This window comes from Anomaloglossus baeobatrachus, chromosome 8 (genome assembly GCF_048569485.1).
Source record: "Anomaloglossus baeobatrachus isolate aAnoBae1 chromosome 8, aAnoBae1.hap1, whole genome shotgun sequence".
Taxonomy (NCBI): Eukaryota; Metazoa; Chordata; class Amphibia; order Anura; family Aromobatidae; genus Anomaloglossus; species Anomaloglossus baeobatrachus.
The window spans coordinates 229,363,910-229,385,621 of NC_134360.1; the positions used below are offsets into that span (position 1 = coordinate 229,363,910).

The window sequence follows — 21,712 nt, forward strand, 5'->3', positions numbered from 1 at the left end:
CAGGCAGGCACATTCGAGTCCAGTCAGACAACGCGACAGTGGTTGCCTACATCAATCACCAAGGCGGGACACGCAGCCGCCTGGCAATGTTGGAGGTCCAACGCATTCTTCAATGGGCGGAGGACTCCAAGTCCACCATATCTGCAGTCCACATCCCTGGCGTAGAAAACTGGGAGGCAGATTATCTCAGCCGTCAATCCGTGGACGGTGGCGAGTGGTCCCTGCACCCGGCAGTGTTTCAGTCAATCTGCCGCAAGTGGGGCACTCCGGACGTGGACCTAATGGCATCCCGTCACAACAACAAGGTTCCGGTTTACGTGGCTCGCTCCCACGATCCTCAGGCCTTCGCCGCGGACGCTCTGGTTCAAGACTGGTCCCAGTTTCGTCTGTCCTACGTGTTTCCCCCTCTAGCTCTCTTGCCCGGAGTCCTGCGCAAGATCAGAATGGAGGGCCGTCGAGTCATCCTCATTGCACCGGACTGGCCCAGGCGAGCTTGGTATCCGGACCTGCTCCAACTGTCCGTGGAGATGCCGTGGCATCTTCCGGACCGTACAGACCTGCTCTCGCAAGGTCTGTTTTTCCGCCCGAATTCTGCGGCACTCAAATTGACGGCGTGGCTCTTGAGTTCTGGATTTTGACGGCTTCTGGTATTCCTCCTGAAGTCATCTCCACTATGACTCGGGCCCGTAAGTCTTCCTCCGTCAAAATCTATCACAGGACTTGGAAAATTTTCCTGTCCTGGTGTCGCTCTTCCGGCTATTCCCCTTGGCCATTCTCGTTGCCGACCCTTCTGTCTTTTTTACAGTCCGGTCTGCAGCTAGGACTGTCCCTCAACTCTCTCAAGGGACAAGTCTCAGCTGTATCAGTGCTGTTCCAGCGGCATCTCGCCCGGCTGGCTCAGGTCCGCACCTTCATGCAAGGTGCGTCTCACATCATTCCACCTTATCGGCGGCCCTTGGATCCCTGGGACCTTAACTTGGTCCTCACGGTATTGCAGAAACCCCCTTTCGAGCCCCTTAGGGAGGTTTCTTTGTATCGTCTTTCTCAAAAGGTGGCCTTTCTAGTTGCCATAACTTCTCTCAGGAGAGTCTCTGATTTGGCTGCGCTCTCCTCGGAGTCACCTTTTTTGTTTTTTCACCAAGACAAGGTAGTTCTCCGTCCGACCCCGGACTTTCTTCCTAAGGTGGTCTCTCCCTTCCACCTTAACCAGGATATTTCCTTGCCTTCCTTCTGTCTGGCCCCTGTTTATTGCTTTGAGAAAGCGCTGCATACTCTGGATCTGGTGCGTGCTCTCCGGATTTATGTGGCTCGCACCGCTGCGCTTAGGCGGTGCACCTCTCTTTTTGTGCTAACCACAGGGCGGCGCAAGGGTCTCTCTGCTTCTAAGCCGACCTTGGCCCGTTGGATTAGATCGACCATTTCGGACGCCTACCAGAGTACTCAGGTGCCTCCCCCGCCGGGGATCAAAGCACACTCGACCAGAGCTGTCGGTGCCTCTTTGGCTTTTAGGCACCAGGCTACGGCTCAACAAGTCTATCAGGCTGCCACTTGGACTAGCCTGCATACCTTTTCGAAGCACTACCAAGTGCATGCTCATGCTTCGGCAGATGCGAGCTTGGGCAGACGCATCCTTTAGGCGGCTGTCGCCCACTTATGAAGTTAGGCTCCGCCTACTTCTTAGTTTTTTTCTGTTTATTCCCACCCAGGGACAGCTTTGGAACGTCCCATGGTCTGGGTCTCCCAAAGGAACGATAAAGAAAAAGAGAATTTTGTTACTTACCGTAAATTCTTTTTCTTATAGTTCCGTATTGGGAGACCCAGCTCCCTCCCTGTTGCCTGTTGGCAATTTTCTTGTTCCATGTGTTATCACCGGCTGTTGTCGTGGACAGAGTCTCCGGTTGTTCCGGTTCTTACTCGGTTCTACTTGTGGGTGGCTATTCTCCTTCAGCTTTTGCACTAAACTGGCTAGGACTGGCTACCAGGGGGTGTATAAGCTCAGAGGGAGGAGCTACACTTTTAAGTGTAGTACTTTGTGTGTCCTCCGGAGGCAGAAGCTAAACTCTGGGTCTCCCAATACGGAACTATAAGAAAAAGAATTTACGGTAAGTAACACAATTCTCTTTTTCCCATAGACTTTGCTTGAAAATGGAAACTCATGCCTTTTGGCATGAAAACGCTGCAGTTGTAAACGCAGCTAAAAAGCAGGTAAAACGCAACGTGCGGACAGCCTTAGACTGACAGTGATGGCCGAGTGCTGTGGTCTAATATCCCCATCAGTGCCATAGAATTTTACTGGAGGAGCCCTGTACATTCGTATCCACACTGGTTATATGATCTGTTCTGTTCTTTGAGGGCCCAGGTGGACCCCAGGGATCAGACACTTATCGTCTGTCTGTTGGACATAAGTTGTGGGAATATACCTTTTAATGTATGAGAATTGTAGCCGCTGTTTAGTCGTGACATTTTATTCTTAACTGATATAATTTATTCCACATTAACCCCTCAGGAGCTGCACGTCGGTAACAATCAGATTCATACCCTGGGCCCCCAGCACTTGTCTCACCTGAGCTGCCTCAGCATATTGGAGCTGCGGGATAATAAACTGAAGAGCTTACCCGATGAAATCGCTCTATTGAAAGGACTGGAGCGGCTGGACTTGTCCAATAATGACCTGGGCAGGTGAGAGACGTGACTGCAACCTTACTATGTGATGTGTATCTGCAAGATCAGGGGCCACTAACCAGGAGAATGTACAAATGACTGGGATCAGGGCACGACATGTAAGAGACACTACACCCGGGCATTGTCAACATCTTCAGGTAGATGTAGTAAAAATGTATTGACTGTAAGAAGCTTTCAAAAGTAGAAGTGTTTATTAATTTTATTTTTTATCAAGTAACAAACTGCAAAATGATTAAAATGTAAATTCCATCAATAAATTACACCATCAGTTTTTAGGTACACTTTTTACAGGACATTGTTCCAAACATCTTGGAGAACTGACCCCGTATCTTGTGTGTATGAGGCTTATAGAGATCCTTCTGTCTCTTGATCCCAGACAGATGGGATGATGTGCGATCAGGGCTTTGCAAGGGCCGGATCATCACCTCCAGGACTTCTGGTCCCAGACAGATGGGATGATGTGCGATCAGGGCTCTGCAAGGGCCGGATCATCACCTCCAGGACTCCTGATCCCTGACAGATGGGATGATGTGCGATCAGGGCTCTGCAAGGGCCGGATCATCACCTCCAGGACTCCTGATCCCTGACAGATGGGATAATGTGAGATCAGGGCTTTGCGGAGCCGGATCATCACCTCCAGGACTCCTCTTTCGTTTTTTTACATTGAAGATAGTTTTGTGGCCAGAAGGAGTCTTCATGGAAGAATTGCAGCCAAAAACCAACCTTCTACATGGAAACAAGGCAATTATTCAGCTCTGCATAAAAACATAGGAACAGGGGTGCAGAATAAATGCACAGGTGCTCTGGACTCATGAGACAAAATGTGGAATATTTGGCTGTAACATAAAGTTTGTTCACTGGAGAGCGGCACAATAATGAGGGTCTGCAGGAGTAATGGAGCATGTTCGAGGGTCCTGCAAGTTTATGGCTACATTTCTGCAAATGGAGTTCTTGATTTCTTCGGCGCTCCATTGGGAGACCCAGACGATTGGGTGTATAGCACTGCCTCCGGAGGCCACACAAAGCATTACACTAAAAAGTGTAAGGCCCCTCCCCTTCTGGCTATACACCCCCAGTGGGATCACTGGCTCACCAGTTTTCTGCTTTGTGCGAAGGAGGTCAGACATCCACGCATAGCTCCACTGTTTAGTCAGCAGTAGCTGCTGACTATGTCGGATGGAAGAAAAGAGGGCCCATATGGGGCCCCCAGCATGCTCCCTTCTTACCCCACTTGTGGTTTGTAAGGTTGAGGTACCCATTGCGGGTACAGAGGCTGGAGCCCACATGCTGTTTTCCTTCCCCATCCCCCTGAGGGGCTCTGAGGAAGTGGGATCTTACCGGCCCCCAAGCCCTGAGGCCGGGCTCCATCCACAGACCCAGTGAACCTGCTGGATACGGAGCTGGGTACCGTTCAGGGACAAGGCCCTGCAACTTTCAGGTACTCTGTGTCCCCGTACAGACAGGCACGCACACGCCAGACTTGCTGGGTGTGTTAGTGCGCCGGGGACAGTAGCGCTGCACGCTGGGGTTTGAGTCACAGCAGCTTAGCTGTGTGACTTCATGTGCTGGGAACTACCGCGCCGGCCACTATCGGAGCGGCGGCGCGGCTGGGACTTGTAGTGCGCCGGGGACTTAGCGCCGACCGCGCTTTTACGGCGGCGGCGCTTATAAATTTAGTCCCCGGCTTTTGCGGCCTAGCTCCGCTTCGTTCCCGCCCCCTCCCTGTCAATCAGGGAATGGGACAGACGCTGTGCAATCGTCAGCGCCGAGGGCTGGAGCCTTATTTACATGCTCCAGCCCTCTCACTAGGCACAGTGGGACGCAGGTTTCCCGCTTTTGGTCTGAGCACGCCCAGGGCCCGCCCCCCCCTCCACAGGACGCCGGCAGCCATTCCTGCATGCAGTCTGGCTGGAGGACGGACACAGGCTCTGGGAGACCCAGACTAGGGATTTCTGGCGACCACACACCCGCGTTTAGCGGGCGGTAAGCAGCACATTAGTGCTGGCCCCACTAGTGCCACAGTGTTGTATTGGTGTACTTTTTCCTGTACCAGATATTCCGTCCTGTTCTGGACCTAAAACTGCTCAACAAGCATGTGAACGCCAGGCGGTTCCGGATGGAATCCCTCCGCTCAGTCATTGCCTCAATGTCTCAAGGAGATTTCCTAGCATCAATATACATCAAAGATGCTTATCTCCACGTGCCGATTGCTACAGAGCACCAACGCTTTCTACGCTTCGTGATAGGAGACGACCATCTTCAGTTCGTAGCTCTGCCATTTGGTCTGGTGACAGCCCCACGGGTGTTCACCAAGGTCATGGCGGCAGTGGTAGCAGTCTTGCACTCTCAGGGACACTCTGTGATCCCTTACTTGGACGATCTACTTGTCAAGGCACCCTCTCAGGAGGCATGCCAACTCAGCCTGAATGTTGCACTGGAGACTCTCCAGACGTTCGGGTGGATCATCAACTTCTCAAAGTCAACTCTGTTACCGACCCAATCACTGACGTATCTTGGCATGGAGTTTCATACTCTTTCAGCGATAGTGAAGCTTCCGCTGGACAAGCAGCGGTCACTACAGACTGGGGTGCAGGCTCTCCTTCAAAGTCAGTCGCACTCCTTAAGACGCCTCATGCACTTCCTCGGGAAGATGGTGGCGGCAATGGAGGCGGTTCCGTTTGCGCAGTTTCATCTGCGCCCACTTCAATGGGACATTCTCCGCCAATGGGACGGGAAGTCAACATCCCTGGACAGGAAAGTCTCCCTTTCCCAGACGGCCAAGGACTCTCTGCAGTGGTGGCTTCTTCCCACCTCATTATCACAGGGAAGATCCTTCCTACCACCGTCCTGGGCGGTGGTCACGACAGACGCGAGTCTGTCAGGGTGGGGAGCAGTTTTTCTCCACCACAGGGCTCAGGGTACGTGGACCCAGCAGGAGTCCACCCTTCAGATCAATGTTCTGGAAATCAGAGCAGTGTATCTTGCCCTACTAGCCTTCCAGCAGTGGCTGGAAGGAAGGCAGATCCGAATTCAGTCGGACAACTCCACAGCGGTGGCATACATCAACCACCAAGGGGGGACACGCAGTCGGCAAGCCTTCCAGGAAGTCCGGCGGATTCTGATGTGGGTGGAAGCCACGGCCTCCACCATATCTGCAGTTCACATCCCCGGCGTAGAAAACTGGGAAGCAGACTTCCTCAGTCGCCAGGGCATGGACGCAGGGGAATGGTCCCTTCACCCGGACGTGTTTCAGGAAATCTGTCGCCGCTGGGGAAGGCCGGACGTCGACCTAATGGCGTCCCGGCACAACAACAAGGTCCCAACCTTCATGGCACGGTCTCGCGATCACAGAGCTCTGGCGGCAGACGCCTTAGTGCAAGATTGGTCGCAGTTCCGGCTCCCTTATGTGTTTCCACCTCTGGCACTCTTGCCCAGAGTGCTACGCAAGATCAGATCCGACTGCAGCCGCGTCATACTCGTCGCCCCAGACTGGCCAAGGAGGGCGTGGTATCCGGATCTGTGGCATCTCACGGTCGGCCAACCGTGGGCACTACCAGACCGACCAGACTTGCTGTCCCAAGGGCCGTTTTTCCATCGGAATTCTGCGGCCCTGAACCTGACTGTGTGGCCATTGAGTCCTGGATCCTAGCGTCTTCAGGATTATCCCAAGGGGTCGTTGCCACCATGAGACAGGCTAGGAAGCCCACGTCCGCTAAGATCTACCACAGAACGTGGAGGATATTCTTATCCTGGTGCTCTGCTCAGGGAGTGTCTCCCTGGCCATTTGCATTGCCTACATTTCTTTCTTTCCTGCAATCTGGATTAGAAAAAGGTTTGTCGCTCGGCTCCCTTAAATGGCAAGTCTCGGCGCTATCCGTCTTTTTTCAGAAGCGTCTAGCACGACTTTCTAAGGTACGCACGTTCCTGCAGGGGGTTTGTCATATCGTACCCCCGTACAAGCGGCCGTTAGATCCATGGGATCTGAACAGGGTACTAGTTGCCCTCCAGAAGCCGCCCTTCGAGCCTCTGAGGGAGGTTTCACTTTCTAGACTATCACAGAAAGTGGCTTTTCTGGTAGCGATCACATCTCTTCGGAGAGTGTCTGAGCTAGCAGCGCTGTCATCCAAGGCTCCCTTCCTGGTTTTCCACCAGGACAAGGTAGTGCTGCGACCCATTCAGGAGTTTCTCCCGAAGGTGGTATCCGCTTTTCATCTTAATCAGGATATCTCTTTGCCTTCTTTTTGTCCTCATGCAGTTCATCGGTATGAGAAGGATTTACATTTGTTGGATCTGGTGAGAGCACTCAGAATCTACATTTCCCGCACGGCGCCCCTGCGCCGTTCGGATGCACTCTTTGTCCTTGTCGCTGGTAAGCGCAAAGGGTCGCAGGCTTCTAAGGCCACCCTGGCTCGATGGATCAAAGAACCAATTCTTGAAGCCTACCGTTCTGCTGGGCTTCCGTTTCCATCAGGGCTGAAGGCCCATTCTACCAGAGCCGTGGGTGCGTCCTGGGCATTACGACACCAGGCTACGGCTCAACAGGTGTGCCAGGCAGCTACCTGGTCGAGTCTGCACACTTTCACCAAACATTATCAGGTGCATACCTATGCTTCGGCGGACGCCAGCCTAGGTAGAAGAGTCCTGCAGGCGGCAGTTGCCTCCCCGTAGGGGAGGGCTGTCTTCGCAGCTCTAACATGAGGTATTCTTTACCCACCCAGGGACAGCTTTTGGACGTCCCAATCGTCTGGGTCTCCCAATGGAGCGCCGAAGAAGAAGGGAATTTTGTTACTTACCGTAAATTCCTTTTCTTCTAGCTCCTATTGGGAGACCCAGCACCCGCCCTGTTGTCCTTCGGGATTTTTGGTTGTTTTTCGGGTACACATGTTGTTCATGTTGAACGGTTTTCAGTTCTCCGACGTTACTTCGGAGTGAATTTGTTTAAACCAGTTCTTGGCTTTCCTCCTTCTTGCTTTTGCACTAAAACTGGTGAGCCAGTGATCCCACTGGGGGTGTATAGCCAGAAGGGGAGGGGCCTTACACTTTTTAGTGTAATGCTTTGTGTGGCCTCCGGAGGCAGTGCTATACACCCAATCGTCTGGGTCTCCCAATAGGAGCTAGAAGAAAAGGAATTTACGGTAAGTAACAAAATTCCCTTCTTTGTCAGCATTAATGGTGTCCTCAATGCTGAGAAATCCAGGCAGATACTTCTCCATCATGTAATACCATCAGGAGGTGTCTGGCTCCAAATTTATTCTACAATCTGACAAATACCCCCAACATCCAGCCAATGCCACTAAGAACAAGGAGTCCTAGAGGTGATGAAGCCCTTATCTCACATCATCCCGCCTGTCTGGGAACAAGAGATAGAAGGATCCGCACAAGCCTCAGACACGGATGATCTGAGGTCAGGAATCCCAAGATTTTTGGAACAACCTTTTGCAAAGTTTTTATAAAAAAGAATTGTGTGCAAGTGCCGAGAAGAAGTGATGGTGTTTTGAAGGCAATGGGTGATCATGCCAAATATTGATGTGATTTATTTATTTATTTATTTATTTATTTATTTTTTTTAATCATTTTGTTAATAAAAAGTAAACTATTGACACTTTTTCACAGCTTTTTACATTGCAGGATTTATCTCACTGTTGCCTAAAACGTATGCACAGTTCTGATTTTCTTCTTTGGTGTGGTTTCAGATGTGACCTCTTTGCTCTTATCAGTTTTTTTTTTTTTTTTTTTCTTTGCAGTCTGCCTACTTCCCTTGCAAATCTGCCAAATTTAAAATCCCTTCAGCTTGAGGGCAATCCCCTGAGGGGCATTAGGAGGGACCTGCTGAGTGTAAGTAAAACTATACAGACTATACATTTTTGTGCAAAAAGACAAGGGTGTCAGCTCACCTCCTAGTTTCAGGTCCTGGTTCCAGATCCCCACTCGGACACCTTGGCAAGGCAGAAGATTCATAAAACAAATAGCGTCCCGCGCTGCAAGAACAAGGTCAAATAGACGTATATCATAAAATGTCACCTCTATTTGCTTCGTTAAAACTGCCCGGTGGTCAATTTTAACCGGGGGGGGTGGAGGGGACAAAAAACCACTCGTTTCGGCCTAGGCCTTAAGGCCCCGTCACACTAAGCAACATCGCTAGCAACATCGCTGCTAACGAACAACTTTTGTGACGTTGCTAGCGATGTTGCTGTGTGTGACATCCAGCAACAACCTGGCCCCTGCTGTGAGGTCGTTGGTTGTTGCTGAATGTCCTGGGCCATTTTTTAGTTGTTGCTGTCCCGCTGTGAAGCACAGATCGCTGTGTGTGACAGCGAGACAGCAACAACTAAATGTGCAGGCAGCAGGAGCCGGCTTCTGCGGAGGCTGGTAACCAATGTAAACATCGGGTAACCAAGAAGCCCTGTCCTTGGTTACCCGATATTTACCTTTGATACCAGCCTCCGCCGCTCTCACTGTCAGTGCCGGCTCCTGCTCTGTGCACATGTAGCTGCAGCACACATCGGGTTAATTAACCCGATGTGTGCTGTAACTAGGAGAGCAAGGAGCCAGCGCTAAGAATTGTGCGCTGCTCCCTGCTCTGTGCACATTTAGCTGCAGCACACATCGGGTTAATTAACCCGATGTGTGCTGTAACTAGGAGAGCAAGGAGCCAGCGCTAAGCATTGTGCGCTGCTCCCTGCTCTGTGCACATTTAGCTGCAGTACACATCGGGTAATTAACACGATGTGTGCTGTAACTAGGAGAGCAAGGAGCCAGCGCTCAGTGTGCGCTGCTCCCTGCTCTCTGCACGTGTAGCTCCGTGCAGTGGTCAAGCGCAGCATCTTCCACGCGGCGCTGGGGGCTTGTCACTGGTTGCTGGTGAGCTCACCAGCAACTTGTGTAGCGACGCTCCAGCGATCCCTGCCAGGTCAGGTTGCTGGTGGGATCGCTGGAGTGTCGCAGTGTGACATCTCACCAGCAACCTCCTAGCAACTTACCAGCGATCCCTATCGTTGTTGGGATCGCTGGTAAGTTGCTTAGTGTGACTGGACCTTTAACCATGATTAAGGCCTAGGCCGAAACATGTAAGTTTTTGTCCCCCACTGCCTTATGTTTTGATATCCTTATGTCTGACCACCTTGCGGTTGGTTTTAATAAAGTAAGTAGATGTGAAGTTTGCGATATGTCTATTTGGCCCGGTTCTTCCAGCGCTGGAATCCATTTGTTTTATGAATCTATACATTTTTGGGTGTATTCTTCCTGGAACTGTTTACTATGTTTATGCTTTGCATTCGGATTTTGTTAGTTCTTAGATGTTATGGTTAGGTGTCTTAAATCTGTGGAGATCACCGACCCACTGCTACTCCCCAACTTGGATTTGGTTTGATTTTCTTAATATATTCTGTTTGAGCATTGGTGTTTATTTTTAGATCCAAATTTATTCATATCTTCTTCATTATATCACAATTTCTTTGTCGCTCCATTGGGAGACCCAGACAATTGGGTGTATAGCTTCTGCCTCCGGAGGCCACACAAAGTATTACACTTTAAAAAGTGTAACCCCTCCCCTCTGCCTATACACCCTCCCGTGGATCACGGGCTCCTCAGTTTTATGCTTTGTGTGGAAGGAGGCACACATCCACTCATGCATTCTCATATTAGTTATGTCGGTTGGAAGAAAAGAGGGCCCCCACGGGGCCCCCGGCATGTTCCCTTCTCACCCCACTACGTCGGCGGTGTTGTTAAGGTTGAGGTACCCATTGCGGGTACAAAGGCCGGAGCCTCATGCCGTCTCCTTCACCATCCCTTAGCGGCTCTGGGAGAAGTGGGATCCTGACCGGTCATCCATTTACTGGGACCGTGCTCCCTCCGCAGCCCCTGTGGGAATCTGCCGGACCGGAGTCTATTCAACCTCAGGGACCGGGCCCTGCAACTCAAAGGTACTCTGTGTCCCCATTGGGGACTGTGCAGGGAGCGCACCTTCTTCCCGGACGCTGCGGCAGCTGCTGAATTGAGAAGGCCGGCGGACTTCTGCGCCGACCGTGCCTGCTTGTCGGGCGCGGTCTCAAATTTAGTCCCCGGCTTCATCACGGCCTAGTCTCAAAAATCCCGCCCCCGGGCCTGCCTGTCAGGGGTAAGGGCGGGACTGCCGACCTGACGTCGGATGTGAGGGCTGGAGCATCCTGCATGTTTCCTCCCCCCTCACTGATCACTGTGGGGACCCCAGATTCCCGCACTTTCCTGGCGCCGCCCACGGCTCCACTCCTCCCCTGAGAGCTCCGGCAGCCATTTTCTTTGTCGCTCCATTGGGAGACCCAGACAATTGGGTGTATAGCTACTGCCTCCGGAGGCCACACAAAGTATTACACTCAAAAGTGTAAGGCCCCTCCCCTTCTGGCTATACACCCCCAGTGGGATCACTGGCTCACCAGTTTTGTGCTTTGTGCGAAGGAGGTCAGACATCCACGCATAGCTCCACTGTTTAGTCAGCAGTAGCTGCTGACTATGTCGGATGGAAGAAAAGAGGGCCCATACTAAAGGGCCCCCAGCATGCTCCCTTCTCACCCCACTCTTGTCGGGTGTTTGTTAAGGTTGAGGTACCCATTGCGGGTACGGAGGCTGGAGCCCACATGCTGTTTTCCTTCCCCATCCCCCTGAGGGCTCTGGTGAAGTGGGATCCTATCGGTCTCCAGGCACTGAGGCCGTGCTCCATCCACAGCTCCTGGGAATCTGCTGGACATGGAGCGGAGTATCCTCAGGGACATGGCCCTGCTACGTTAAGGTACTCTGTGTCCCTGTGAGGACCGCGCACGGACACACGGCAGCATTGCTGGGTGTGTTAGTGCGCCAGGGACGGCGGCGCTGCCCGCATTAGTGCCATCGCACACTACAGCTCGCTGGGTGTGTTAGTGTATTGGGGGACTACCGCGCTAACCGCCGTTGCCATTTTTATTTCGGGCGCAGCTGGGACTTGTGGTGCGCCGGGGACTTCCGCGCCGACCAAGGCTTATATGCCGGCCGCGCTTATCACTCGAGTCCCCGGCTTGCGCGGCCTAGTCTCACTTCGTTTCCGCCCACAGACCTGCCAGTCAGGGTAGGGGCGTGACGCTGCACAGCACGGCAGCGCTGAGAGCTGGAGTATGCTTTGCATACTCCATCCCTCTCACTGTGTGCGCTGTGAAACCGGCAGCGCTGAGAGCTGGAGTATGCTTTGCATACTCCACCCCTCTCACTATGTACACTGTGAAGCCGGATTCCCGCATTTTCTCAGGCACGCCCACGGCTTCCTCCTCTACACAGGACGCCGGCAGCCATTCTTGTCAGTGTTTTTCTGTAGCGACAGAAGAGACAAGTTTAGGAATCCCTGGCAGGGATTCGGATAGTCACACAACCGCTGTGCCAGGCGTTAAGCAGCACCTGTGGGGCTGACCCCACTAGTGCCGAAGTGCACATATACATATATGCTTATTCACTATGCATTGCACTGTTTAGCTGCATGTTTGTATATACCCTCCTTGATTGTGCGGAGGACATAACAGCATATTGTCTGTGTAAAACAGAGGTGCAGAAGCACATGTTTTTCTATGCAGCCGGTACAGCATGTACGGCTATATGGCCGGCAGGGTACATAGACCCCCATTGTATACGGAGTCTCTGCTAACCGTCCAGGACATGGGGACGGAGCCTGCAGTATTTACTGACAGATTTTCTGAGACTATGGCTATGATACTAGAAGCCTTGCAGTCCAGACAAGTCTCTCAAATCCATGGCCACTGTTCACATTATCCATGGTCCCCCTCAGTGGGAACAACTTGAGCTCCGAGGGGTCATGTGCTTCCCAGAGTGACGGCTCTGACACGGAAGATAGTCTGAGAGGCTCACTATGAGCGGCCACATCACACTAGTCAGGGTCCCAGCAAGCGGACTCTCTGTGTGATGTGGCGGAGGTAGCTGCTCAAGATCTAATCCTGAGACCGCTCTCAATCTGGATACACCTGATGGTGACGCCATAGTCAATAATCTCATAGCGTCCATCAATAGAATGTTAGTTATTTCTCCCCCAGCTCCTCCTGTGGAAGAGTCAGCTTCATAGCAGGAGAAATTCCATTCACGTATCCCAAGCGTAAATTAAATACTTTCCTTGACCACCCTGACTTTACACAGGCAGTCCAGGAACACCACGCTTATCCAGTTAAGCGCTTCTCCAAACGGCTGAGGATACACGTTATCCCTACCCCCTGACGTGGGCAATGGCCCCAGTGTCCCAAGGGGCATCCTCCAATCTCCAGCTTGCAGCTAGATCCATAGTTGCAGTGGAAGATGGGGCTGCACTTAAAGATGCCACTGACAGACAGAGGGATCTCTGGTCGAAATCCATCTATGAGGCTATCGGCGCGCTGTTAGCTCCAGCATTCGCAGCCGTAGAGGCAACCCAAGCTACTTCAGCTTGTCTTACACAGATGGACACGGTCACACGTACATCTGTTACGCAAGTGTCATCCTTAACCGCTCAAATGTCTGCATTTGCGTCTTATGCGATTAATGCTGTCCTGGACTCTACGACCCGTACGGCAGTGGCGTCCGCTCACTCCGTGGTTTTTACGCAGGGCCTGGGTGTTAATTGAATGGAAGGCAGATTCTGCTTCCAAAAAAGGGCTTAACCAGTTTGCCTTGTTCTGCTGACCGACTGTTTAGTGTGCGTGAGATGTAATCATTAAACAGTTCAAGAGTAAGGATTCTTCCTTACCTCAGCCCAGACAAAACAAACCCCAACATACCAAGGGACAGTCGGGGTTTTCGGTCTTTTCAAGGCTCGGGCAGGTCCCATTTCTCCTCGTCCAAAGAGGACTCAAAGGGATCAGAGGAGCTCAGTTTCTTGGCGGGCTCAGTCACGCCCAAAAAAGACAGCCTGAAAACCCACTTCCAAGAGGCTTCCTCATGACTTGCGGCCTCCTCTCTCCGCATCCTCGGTCGGTAGCACCTTGGCGATATTTCGCTGTCACAGGTCAAAGACCGTTGGGTGAGAGACATTCTGTCTCACGGGTACAGGATAGAGTTCAGTTCTCGTCCTCCAACTCAATTCTTCAGAACTTCTCCACCTCCCGACCGAGCCGCTGCTCTTCTGCAGGCGGTGGGCACTCTAAAGGCACAACGAGTGGCGACCCCCGTTCCTCTTCAGGAACAAGGTCACGGTTTTTACTCCGAATTATTTGTGATGCCAAGAAAGGACGAGTATTTCCGTCCCGTTCTGGATCTAACACGGCTCAACCAGCTCGTGAACACCAGGCGGTTCCGGATGTAATCCCCCCGCTCCGTCATCGCCTCAATGTTTCAAGGAAATTTCCTAACATCGATAGACGTCAAGGATGCTTATCCCCACGTGCCGATTGATCCAGAGCTCCAGCGTTTCTACGCTTTGTTATAAGACGCGAACACCTTCAGTTCGTAACTCTGCCTGCCGGCTGGCGATAGCCCCACGGGTCTTTGCTAAGGTCATGGCAGCAGTAGTACCAGTCCTGCAATCTCAAGGTCACTCTGGGATCCCGTGTTTGGGAGATCTACTTGTCAAGGCACCCTCTTATGGAACATGCCAACACAGCCGAACGCTGCGCTGGAGACTCTCCAGAGTTTCGGGAGGATCATCAACTTTTCAAAGTCAGATCCGACCCCGGGCCAATCACTAACATATCTAGGCATGGAGTTTCATACTCGCTCAGCGATAGTGAAGCTTCCGCTAGACAAACAGCGTTCACTACAGACAAGGCTGCAATCTCTCCTTAGGATCAGTCGCACACATTGAGACGCCTCATCCACTTCTCACGTAAGGTGGTAGCAATGGCGGCAGTCCCTTTTGCGCAGTTTCATCTGCGTCCACTACAATGGGACATTCTCCGCCAATGAGACGGGAAGTCGACGCATCGACAGAGACGTCTCCCTTCTCCGGCGGCCGAAGAATCTCTACGGTGGTGGCTTCTTCCCACCTCATGGTCAGAAAAAAGGTCCTTCCTACCCCCATCCCGGGCGGTAGTTACGACAGGCACGAGTCTATCAGAGTGGGGAGCAGTTTTTCTCTGCCACAGGACTCAAGGTACGTGGACTCAGCAAGAGTCCACCCCGCAGATCAATGTTCTGGAAATCAGAGCAGTGTATCTTGTCCTACAAGCCTTCCAGCAGTGGCTGAAAAGCAAGCACATCCGAATTCAGTCGGATATCTCCACAGCGGTGGCATACATCAACCACCACGGAAGAACACGCAGCCGGCAAGCCTTTCAGGAAGCCGGCGGATTCTGACGTGGGTGGAAAACACGGCATCCACCATATCCGCAGTTCACATCCCAGGCGTGGTAAACTAGGAAGCAGACTTCCTCAGTCGCCAGGGTATGGACGCAGGGGAATGGTTTCTTCACCCGGACGGGTTTCAGGAGACCTGTCGCCGCTGCGGGATGCCGGACGTCGACATAATGGCGTCACGGCACAACAACTTTGTTCCGGCTTCATAGCACAGTCTCACGATCATCGAGCTCTGGCGGCGGACGCCTCAGTTCAACATTGGTCGCAGTCCCGGCTACCTTATGTGTCCCACCTCTGGCATTGTTGCCCAGAGTGCTGCGCAAGATCAAGTCCGACTGTCGCCGCGCCATCCTCGTCGCTCCAGATTGGCCGAGGAGGTCGGGGTTCCCGGATCTGTGGTACCTCACGGTAGGCCATCCGTGGGCACTACCAGACCGACCAGACTTGTTGTTCCAATTGGGCCCTGAACATGACGGTGTAGCCATTGAGTCCTGGATCCTAGCGTCTTCAGGATTATCTCAGGAGTGGTTGTCACCATGACGCAGGCCAAGAAGCCAACGTCCGCCAAGATCTACCACAGATCGTGGAAGATATTCTTATCTTGGTGCTCTGCTCAAGGAGTTCTCCCTGGCCATTGGCATCGCCTATTTTTCCTTCCTTCCTACAATCTTGGTTGGAAAATGGTTGGTCGCTCAGCTCCCTTAAAGGACAAGTCTCAGCGCTATCTGTATTTTTTCAGAAACGCCTAGCCGACTTCCGCAGGTATGCACGTTCCTGCAGGGAGTTTGTCTTCTCTCACTCCGTACAAGCGGCCATTAGAGCTCTGGAGTCTGAACAAGGTTCTAATGACTCTCTTGAAGCCGCCTTTCGAGCCTTTGAAAGTTGTTTCCCTTTTCCGTCTTTCACAGAAAGTGGCCTTTCTAGTAGCGGTCACGTCTCTTCAGAGAGTGTCCGAGCTAGCAGCGCTGTCATGCAAATCTCCATTCCTGGTCTTCACCAGGACAAGGGGGTTCGGCGTCCGATTCCGGACTTTCTCCCTAAGGTGGTATCCCACTTTCATCTCAATCAAGATATCACCTTACCTTCTTTGTGTCCTCATCCAGTCCATCAATTTGAAAAGGATTTGCATCTGTTGGATCTGGTGAGAGCACTCAGGATCTACATTCCCGCACGGCGCTCCTGTGCCGCCCGGATGCACTCTTTGTCCTTGTCGCTGGTCAGCGTAAAGGGTCGCTAGCTTCCAAATCCACCCTGACTCGGTGGATCAAGGAACCAATTCTTGAAACCTACCGTTCTGCTAGGCTCCCGGTTCCCTCAGGGCTGAATGCCCATTCTACCAGAGCCGTGCGTGCGTCCTGGGCATTACGGCACCAGACTACGGCTCAGCAGGTGTGCCAGGCACCTACCTGGTCGAGTCTGCACACTTTTACCAAGCATTATCAGGTGCATACCTACGCTTCGGCAGACGCCAGCCTAGGTAGACAAGTCCTTCAGGCGGCGGTTGCCCACCTGTACGAAAGGGCTGTTTGACGGCCCTACCACGAGGTATTCTTTTACCCACCCAGGGACTGCTTTTGGACGTCCCAATTGTCTGGGTCTCCCAATGGAGCGACAAAGAAGAAGGGAATTTTGTATACTTACCGTAAATTCCTTTTCTTCTAGCTCCAATTGGGAGACCCAGCGCCCGCCCTGTTTTCTTAGGGTTTTTTTCGGTACACATGTTGTTCATGTGAATGGTTGCAGTTCTCCGATGTTTCTTCGGATTGAATTGGTCTTTAAACCAGTTATTGGCTTTCCTCCTTCTTGCTTTTGCACTAAACTGGTGAGCCAGTGATCCCACTGGGGGTGTATAGCCAGAAGGGGAGGGGCCTTACACTTTTGAGTGTAATACTTTGTGTGGCCTCCGGAGGCAGTAGCTATACACCCAATTGTCTGGGTCTCCCAATTGGAGCTAGAAGAAAAGGAATTTACGGTAAGTATACAAAATTCCCTTCTTTTGGCATTCTGCCGGTGGAGGATTCTCAGTGAAGAGCTCTGCAGCTCCGGGGGACCTAAGGCAGGGAATCTGGAGGACACACACTCCGCTTGTTAGCGGTCGGTAAGCCACACCGGTCACCCGGTGCTGGTCCCCCTAGGGTGCCGGAATAGATACGTATTTATATATATATATATTTCTGTTCGGTCAGGCTGTATACCCTTTTTTGCCCATATACCCTCAGTGATCATTCTCCTAGGAGACAACAGCATGTCGTCCACAAGGAGCAAAGCTGTTAAGGCACAGGTTTTTTTTGCGATCTGTACCTCTTGTGGGGCTATGTTACCTGCGGGTTCCACCTACCCTCACTGTGAGCAATGCTCGACCCCTTTTTCGCTTGCTCAGCCGGAGCCTCGGTCACTAGTGGGCCCCTCGGCTCATGTAGACCCCCCTGCTCCCCCTGTCCAGGCGGCAGGGACAGAGTTCGCCTCTTTTGCTGAGAAACTCTCTGAGTCACTTTCACAATCCATGGCTCAGTCTATGGACAAATGGTCTGCCAAGCTGCTAGAAGCTTTGCAGTCCAGACCGGTCCTTACACAGGCCCCGGCCCCTGTTGGATCGTCGCCTCCAGGCCCCTCTCGGTCCGCGCCGCAGCGCGCTCCCAGGTTGGGCCCTAGGTCTCACGTGGAGGACTCCTGCCCGGACCACAGTCCTAGACAGGCTAAGCGGGCTCGCTGGGAATCTTCCCCGACTTCTTCACGCTGCTCGGGTTCCCAGCTTGAAGACTCTCTGGAGGACGAGGCGGACGTCGCAGCACAGGGCTCTGACCCTGACGTCGCCCTTAACCTTGATACACCTGAAGGGGACGCCTTAGTGAATGATCTTATCTCGTCCATCAACCAGGTGTTGGATCTCTCTCCCCCGCCTCCTACTGTAGAGGAGTCGGCGTCTCAGCAGGAGAAACACCAGTTTCGGTTCCCCAAACGTACACGTAGTGCGTTTTTCGATCACTCCAACTTCAGAGACGCTGTCCATAAGCCCAGAGCGGTTCCGGACAAGCGCTTTACTAAGCGCCTCACTGACACGCGTTACCCCTTCCCCTCTGAAGTCGTTAAGGGTTGGGCTCAATGTCCCAAGGTGGATCCTCCAGTCTCTAGATTGGCGGCTAGATCTGTGGTATCGGTTGCAGATGGCTCATTGCTAAAGGATGCCTCTGACAGGCAGATAGAGCTCCTGGTGAAGTCCATCTATGAGGCCACGGGCGCGTCTTTTGCCCCGGCCTTTGCAGCCGTGTGGGCACTCCAAGCTATCTCAGCTTGTCTGGCTGAGATTAATGCTGTCACGCGGAATTCTGCTCCGCAGGTTGCGTCCTTGACTTCTCAAGCGTCAGCTTTTTCTTCCTACGCCATGAACGCAGTCCTAGACTCTGCTAGCCGTACAGCTGTGGCATCCGCTAACTCTGTGGCAGTCCGCAGGGCCATGTGGCTGCGCGAATTGAAGGCAGACTCGGCCTCCAAGAGGTTCTTAACCGGTTTGCCATTTTCTGGCGACCGCTTGTTTGGCGAACGATTGGATGATATTATTAAGGAATCCAAGGGAAAGGACTCCTCCTTACCCCAGTCCAAACCTAAGAGACCTCAGCAACGGAAAATACAATCGAGGTTTCGGTCCTTTCGTCCCTCCGCCAAGCCCCAATCCTCTTCGTCCAGCAGGCCGGAGAAAGGCCAGAGGAAATCCTATGCGTGGCGGTCCAAGTCACGCCCCCAAAAGGCCGCAGGAGGCACTGCCTCCAAGGCGGCCTCCTCATGACTCTCGGCATCCCCTAGCCGCATCCACGGTCGGTGGCAGGCTCTCCCGCTTTGGCGACGCCTGGTGGCCACACGTTCAAGACCGATGGGTGAGAGACATTCTGTCTCACGGTTACAGGATAGAGTTCAGCTCTCGTCCTGCGGCTCGTTTTTTCAGAACCTCTCCGCCCCCCGCTCAGGCCGACGCACTTTTTCAGGCAGTGGACGCTCTGAAGACAGAAGGAGTTGTGATCCCCGTTCCCCTTCAGGAACGTGGTCGCGGATTTTACTCCAACTTGTTCGTGGTGCCAAAAAAGGACGGATCATTCCGTCCCATTCTGGACCTCAAGCTACTCAACAGACATGTGAGAACCAGACGGTTCCGGATGGAATCTCTCCGCTCGGTCATTGCCTCGATGTCACAAGGAGACTTCCTAGCATCGATCGACATCAAGGATGCTTATCTCCACGTGCCGATCGCACCCGAACATCAACGCTTCTTGCGTTTCGCCATCGGGGACGAACACCTTCAGTTCGTGGCATTGCCTTTCGGCCTGGCGACAGCCCCACGGGTTTTCACCAAAGTCATGGCATCCGTTGTGGCGGTCCTGCACTCTCAGGGCCACTCGGTGATTCCCTACTTAGACGATCTCCTAGTCAGGGCCCCTTCTCGGGTGGTGTGTCAACACAGCCTTACCGTCGCTCTGGCGACTCTCCAGCAGTTCGGGTGGATCATCAACTTCCCGAAATCCAAGTTGACACCGACCCAATCACTGACTTACCTCGGGATGGAGTTTCATACACAGTCAGCGGTAGTCAAGCTACCGCGGGACAAACAGCTTTCTCTGCAGGCAGGGGTGCAATCACTTCTTCGGGGTCAGTCACACCCCTTAAGGCGCCTCATGCACTTCCTGGGGAAGATGGTGGCAGCGATGGAGGCAGTGCCGTTCGCGCAATTCCATCTGCGGCCACTCCAATGGGACATTCTCCGCAAATGGGACAGGAGGTCGGCTTCCCTCGACAGGAACGTCTCTCTTTCCCTTGCAACCAAGACGTCACTTCAGTGGTGACTCCTTCCCAATTCTCTATCGCAGGGAAAATCCTTCCTACCCCCAACCTGGGCTGTGGTCACCACGGACGCGAGCCTGTCAGGGTGGGGAGCGGTTTTTCTCCACCACAGGGCTCAGGGAACCTGGACTCCGATAGAGTCTTCCCTTCAGATCAATGTTCTGGAGATAAGGGTAGTGTATCTAGCCCTATTGGCTTTCCATCGGTGGCTGGAGGGCAGGCAGATCCGTATCCAGTCGGACAACGCCACTGCCGTCTCATACATCAACCACCAAGGCGGCACTCGCAGTCGTCAAGCCTTCCAGGAAGTCCGGCGGATTCTGCAGTGGGTGGAAGCCACAGCCTCCACCATCTCCGCAGTTCACATCCCGGGCGTAGAAAACTGGGAAGCAGATTTTCTCAGTCGTCAGGGCATGGATGCGGGGGAATGGTCTCTGCACCCAGAAGTGTTTCGAGAGATCTGTCGCCGCTGGGGAACGCCGGACGTCGATCTCATGGCGTCACGGCACAACAACAAAGTCCCGGCATTCATGGCACGGTCTCAGGATCACAGAGCTCTGGCGGCGGACGCGTTAGTTCAGGATTGGTCGCAGTTTCGACTGCCTTATGTGTTTCCTCCTCTGGCGATGCTGCCCAGAGTGTTACGCAAGATCAGGTCCGACTGCCGTCGCGCCATTCTCGTCGCTCCAGACTGGCCGAGGCGGTCGTGGTACCCGGATCTGTGGCATCTCACGGTGGGTCAACCGTGGGCGCTTCCAGACCGCCCAGACTTGCTGTCACAAGGCCCGTTTTTCCATCTGAATTCTGTGGCCCTCAACCTGACTGTGTGGCCATTGAGTCCTGGCTCCTAGCGTCTTCAGGGTTATCTCAGGATGTCATTGCCACCATGAGACAGGCCAGGAAGCCAACGTCCGCCAAGATCTATTACAGGTCTTGGCAAATCTTCTTTTCTTTGTCGCTCCATTGGGAGACCCAGACAATTGGGTGTATAGCTTCTGCCTCCGGAGGCCACACAAAGTATTACACTTTAAAAAGTGTAACCCCTCCCCTCTGCCTATACACCCTCCCGTGCATCACGGGCCCATCAGTTTTTATGCTTTGTGTTGAAGGAGGCACACATTCACGCAAGCTCCACATTTTAGTCAGCAGTAGCTGCTGACTTTATCGGATGAAAGAAAAGAGGGCCCCAGGGCCCCCGGCATGCTCCCTTCTCACCCCACTATGGTCGGCGGTGCTGTTAAGGTTGAGGTACCCATTGCGGGTACAAAGGCTGGAGCCACATGCCGTTATCCTTCCCCATCCCTTAGTGGCTCTGGGAGAAGTGGGATCCTAACCGGTCACCATGCACTGGGACCGGGCTCCCTCCGCAGCCCCTGAGGGAATCTGACAGACAGGAGACCGGGTATCATCAGGGACAGGCCCTGCTTCTCAGAGGTACTCTGTGTCCCCTTGGGGACGGCGCATAGAGCGCCTGTGTAACAGACGCTGCAGCGGCTGCTGTGTGTTTTGTGTCGCCGGGACTACCGCGCCGACCGCGCCTGTTTGCCGGCCACGTTACTAAATTTAGTCCCCGGCTTCTGCGGCCTAGTACCGCATACTCCCGCCCCCGGGCCTGCCAGTCAGGGGTAAGGGCGGGACGCTAGACTGGACGTCAGCGGTGAGGGCTGGAGCATACTTGGGTATCCTCCTCCCCCCTCACTGAGCACTGTGGGGCACCAGATTCCCGCACTTTCTGAGGCACGCCCACGGCTCCCTCCTCCTCTGAGAACGCTGGCAGCCATTGTTATCACACTGCTGCCGGTGGAGAACTTCAGACCGAGCTCCACAACTCTGGGAGGCCCAGGCAGGGAATCTGGTGGACACACAACCGCTGAGGGCGGTCGATAAGCCGCACCAGTTACCAGGTGCTGGCCCCCCTGGGTGCCGA

General features: G+C 53.3%; 1 protein-coding gene across 1 annotated transcript in view; it reads left to right on the plus strand.

The window, feature by feature from the left end:
• Window positions 1–21,712, plus strand: part of LRRC40 (leucine rich repeat containing 40) — an 82,956-nt gene that overhangs the window by 23,454 nt on the left and 37,790 nt on the right. The window contains exons 7-8 of the mRNA XM_075321125.1: window positions 2,507–2,679; window positions 8,427–8,517. Coding sequence (XP_075177240.1) covers window positions 2,507–2,679; window positions 8,427–8,517 — 264 coding nt within the window. The remainder of the gene's footprint in view (window positions 1–2,506; window positions 2,680–8,426; window positions 8,518–21,712) is intronic.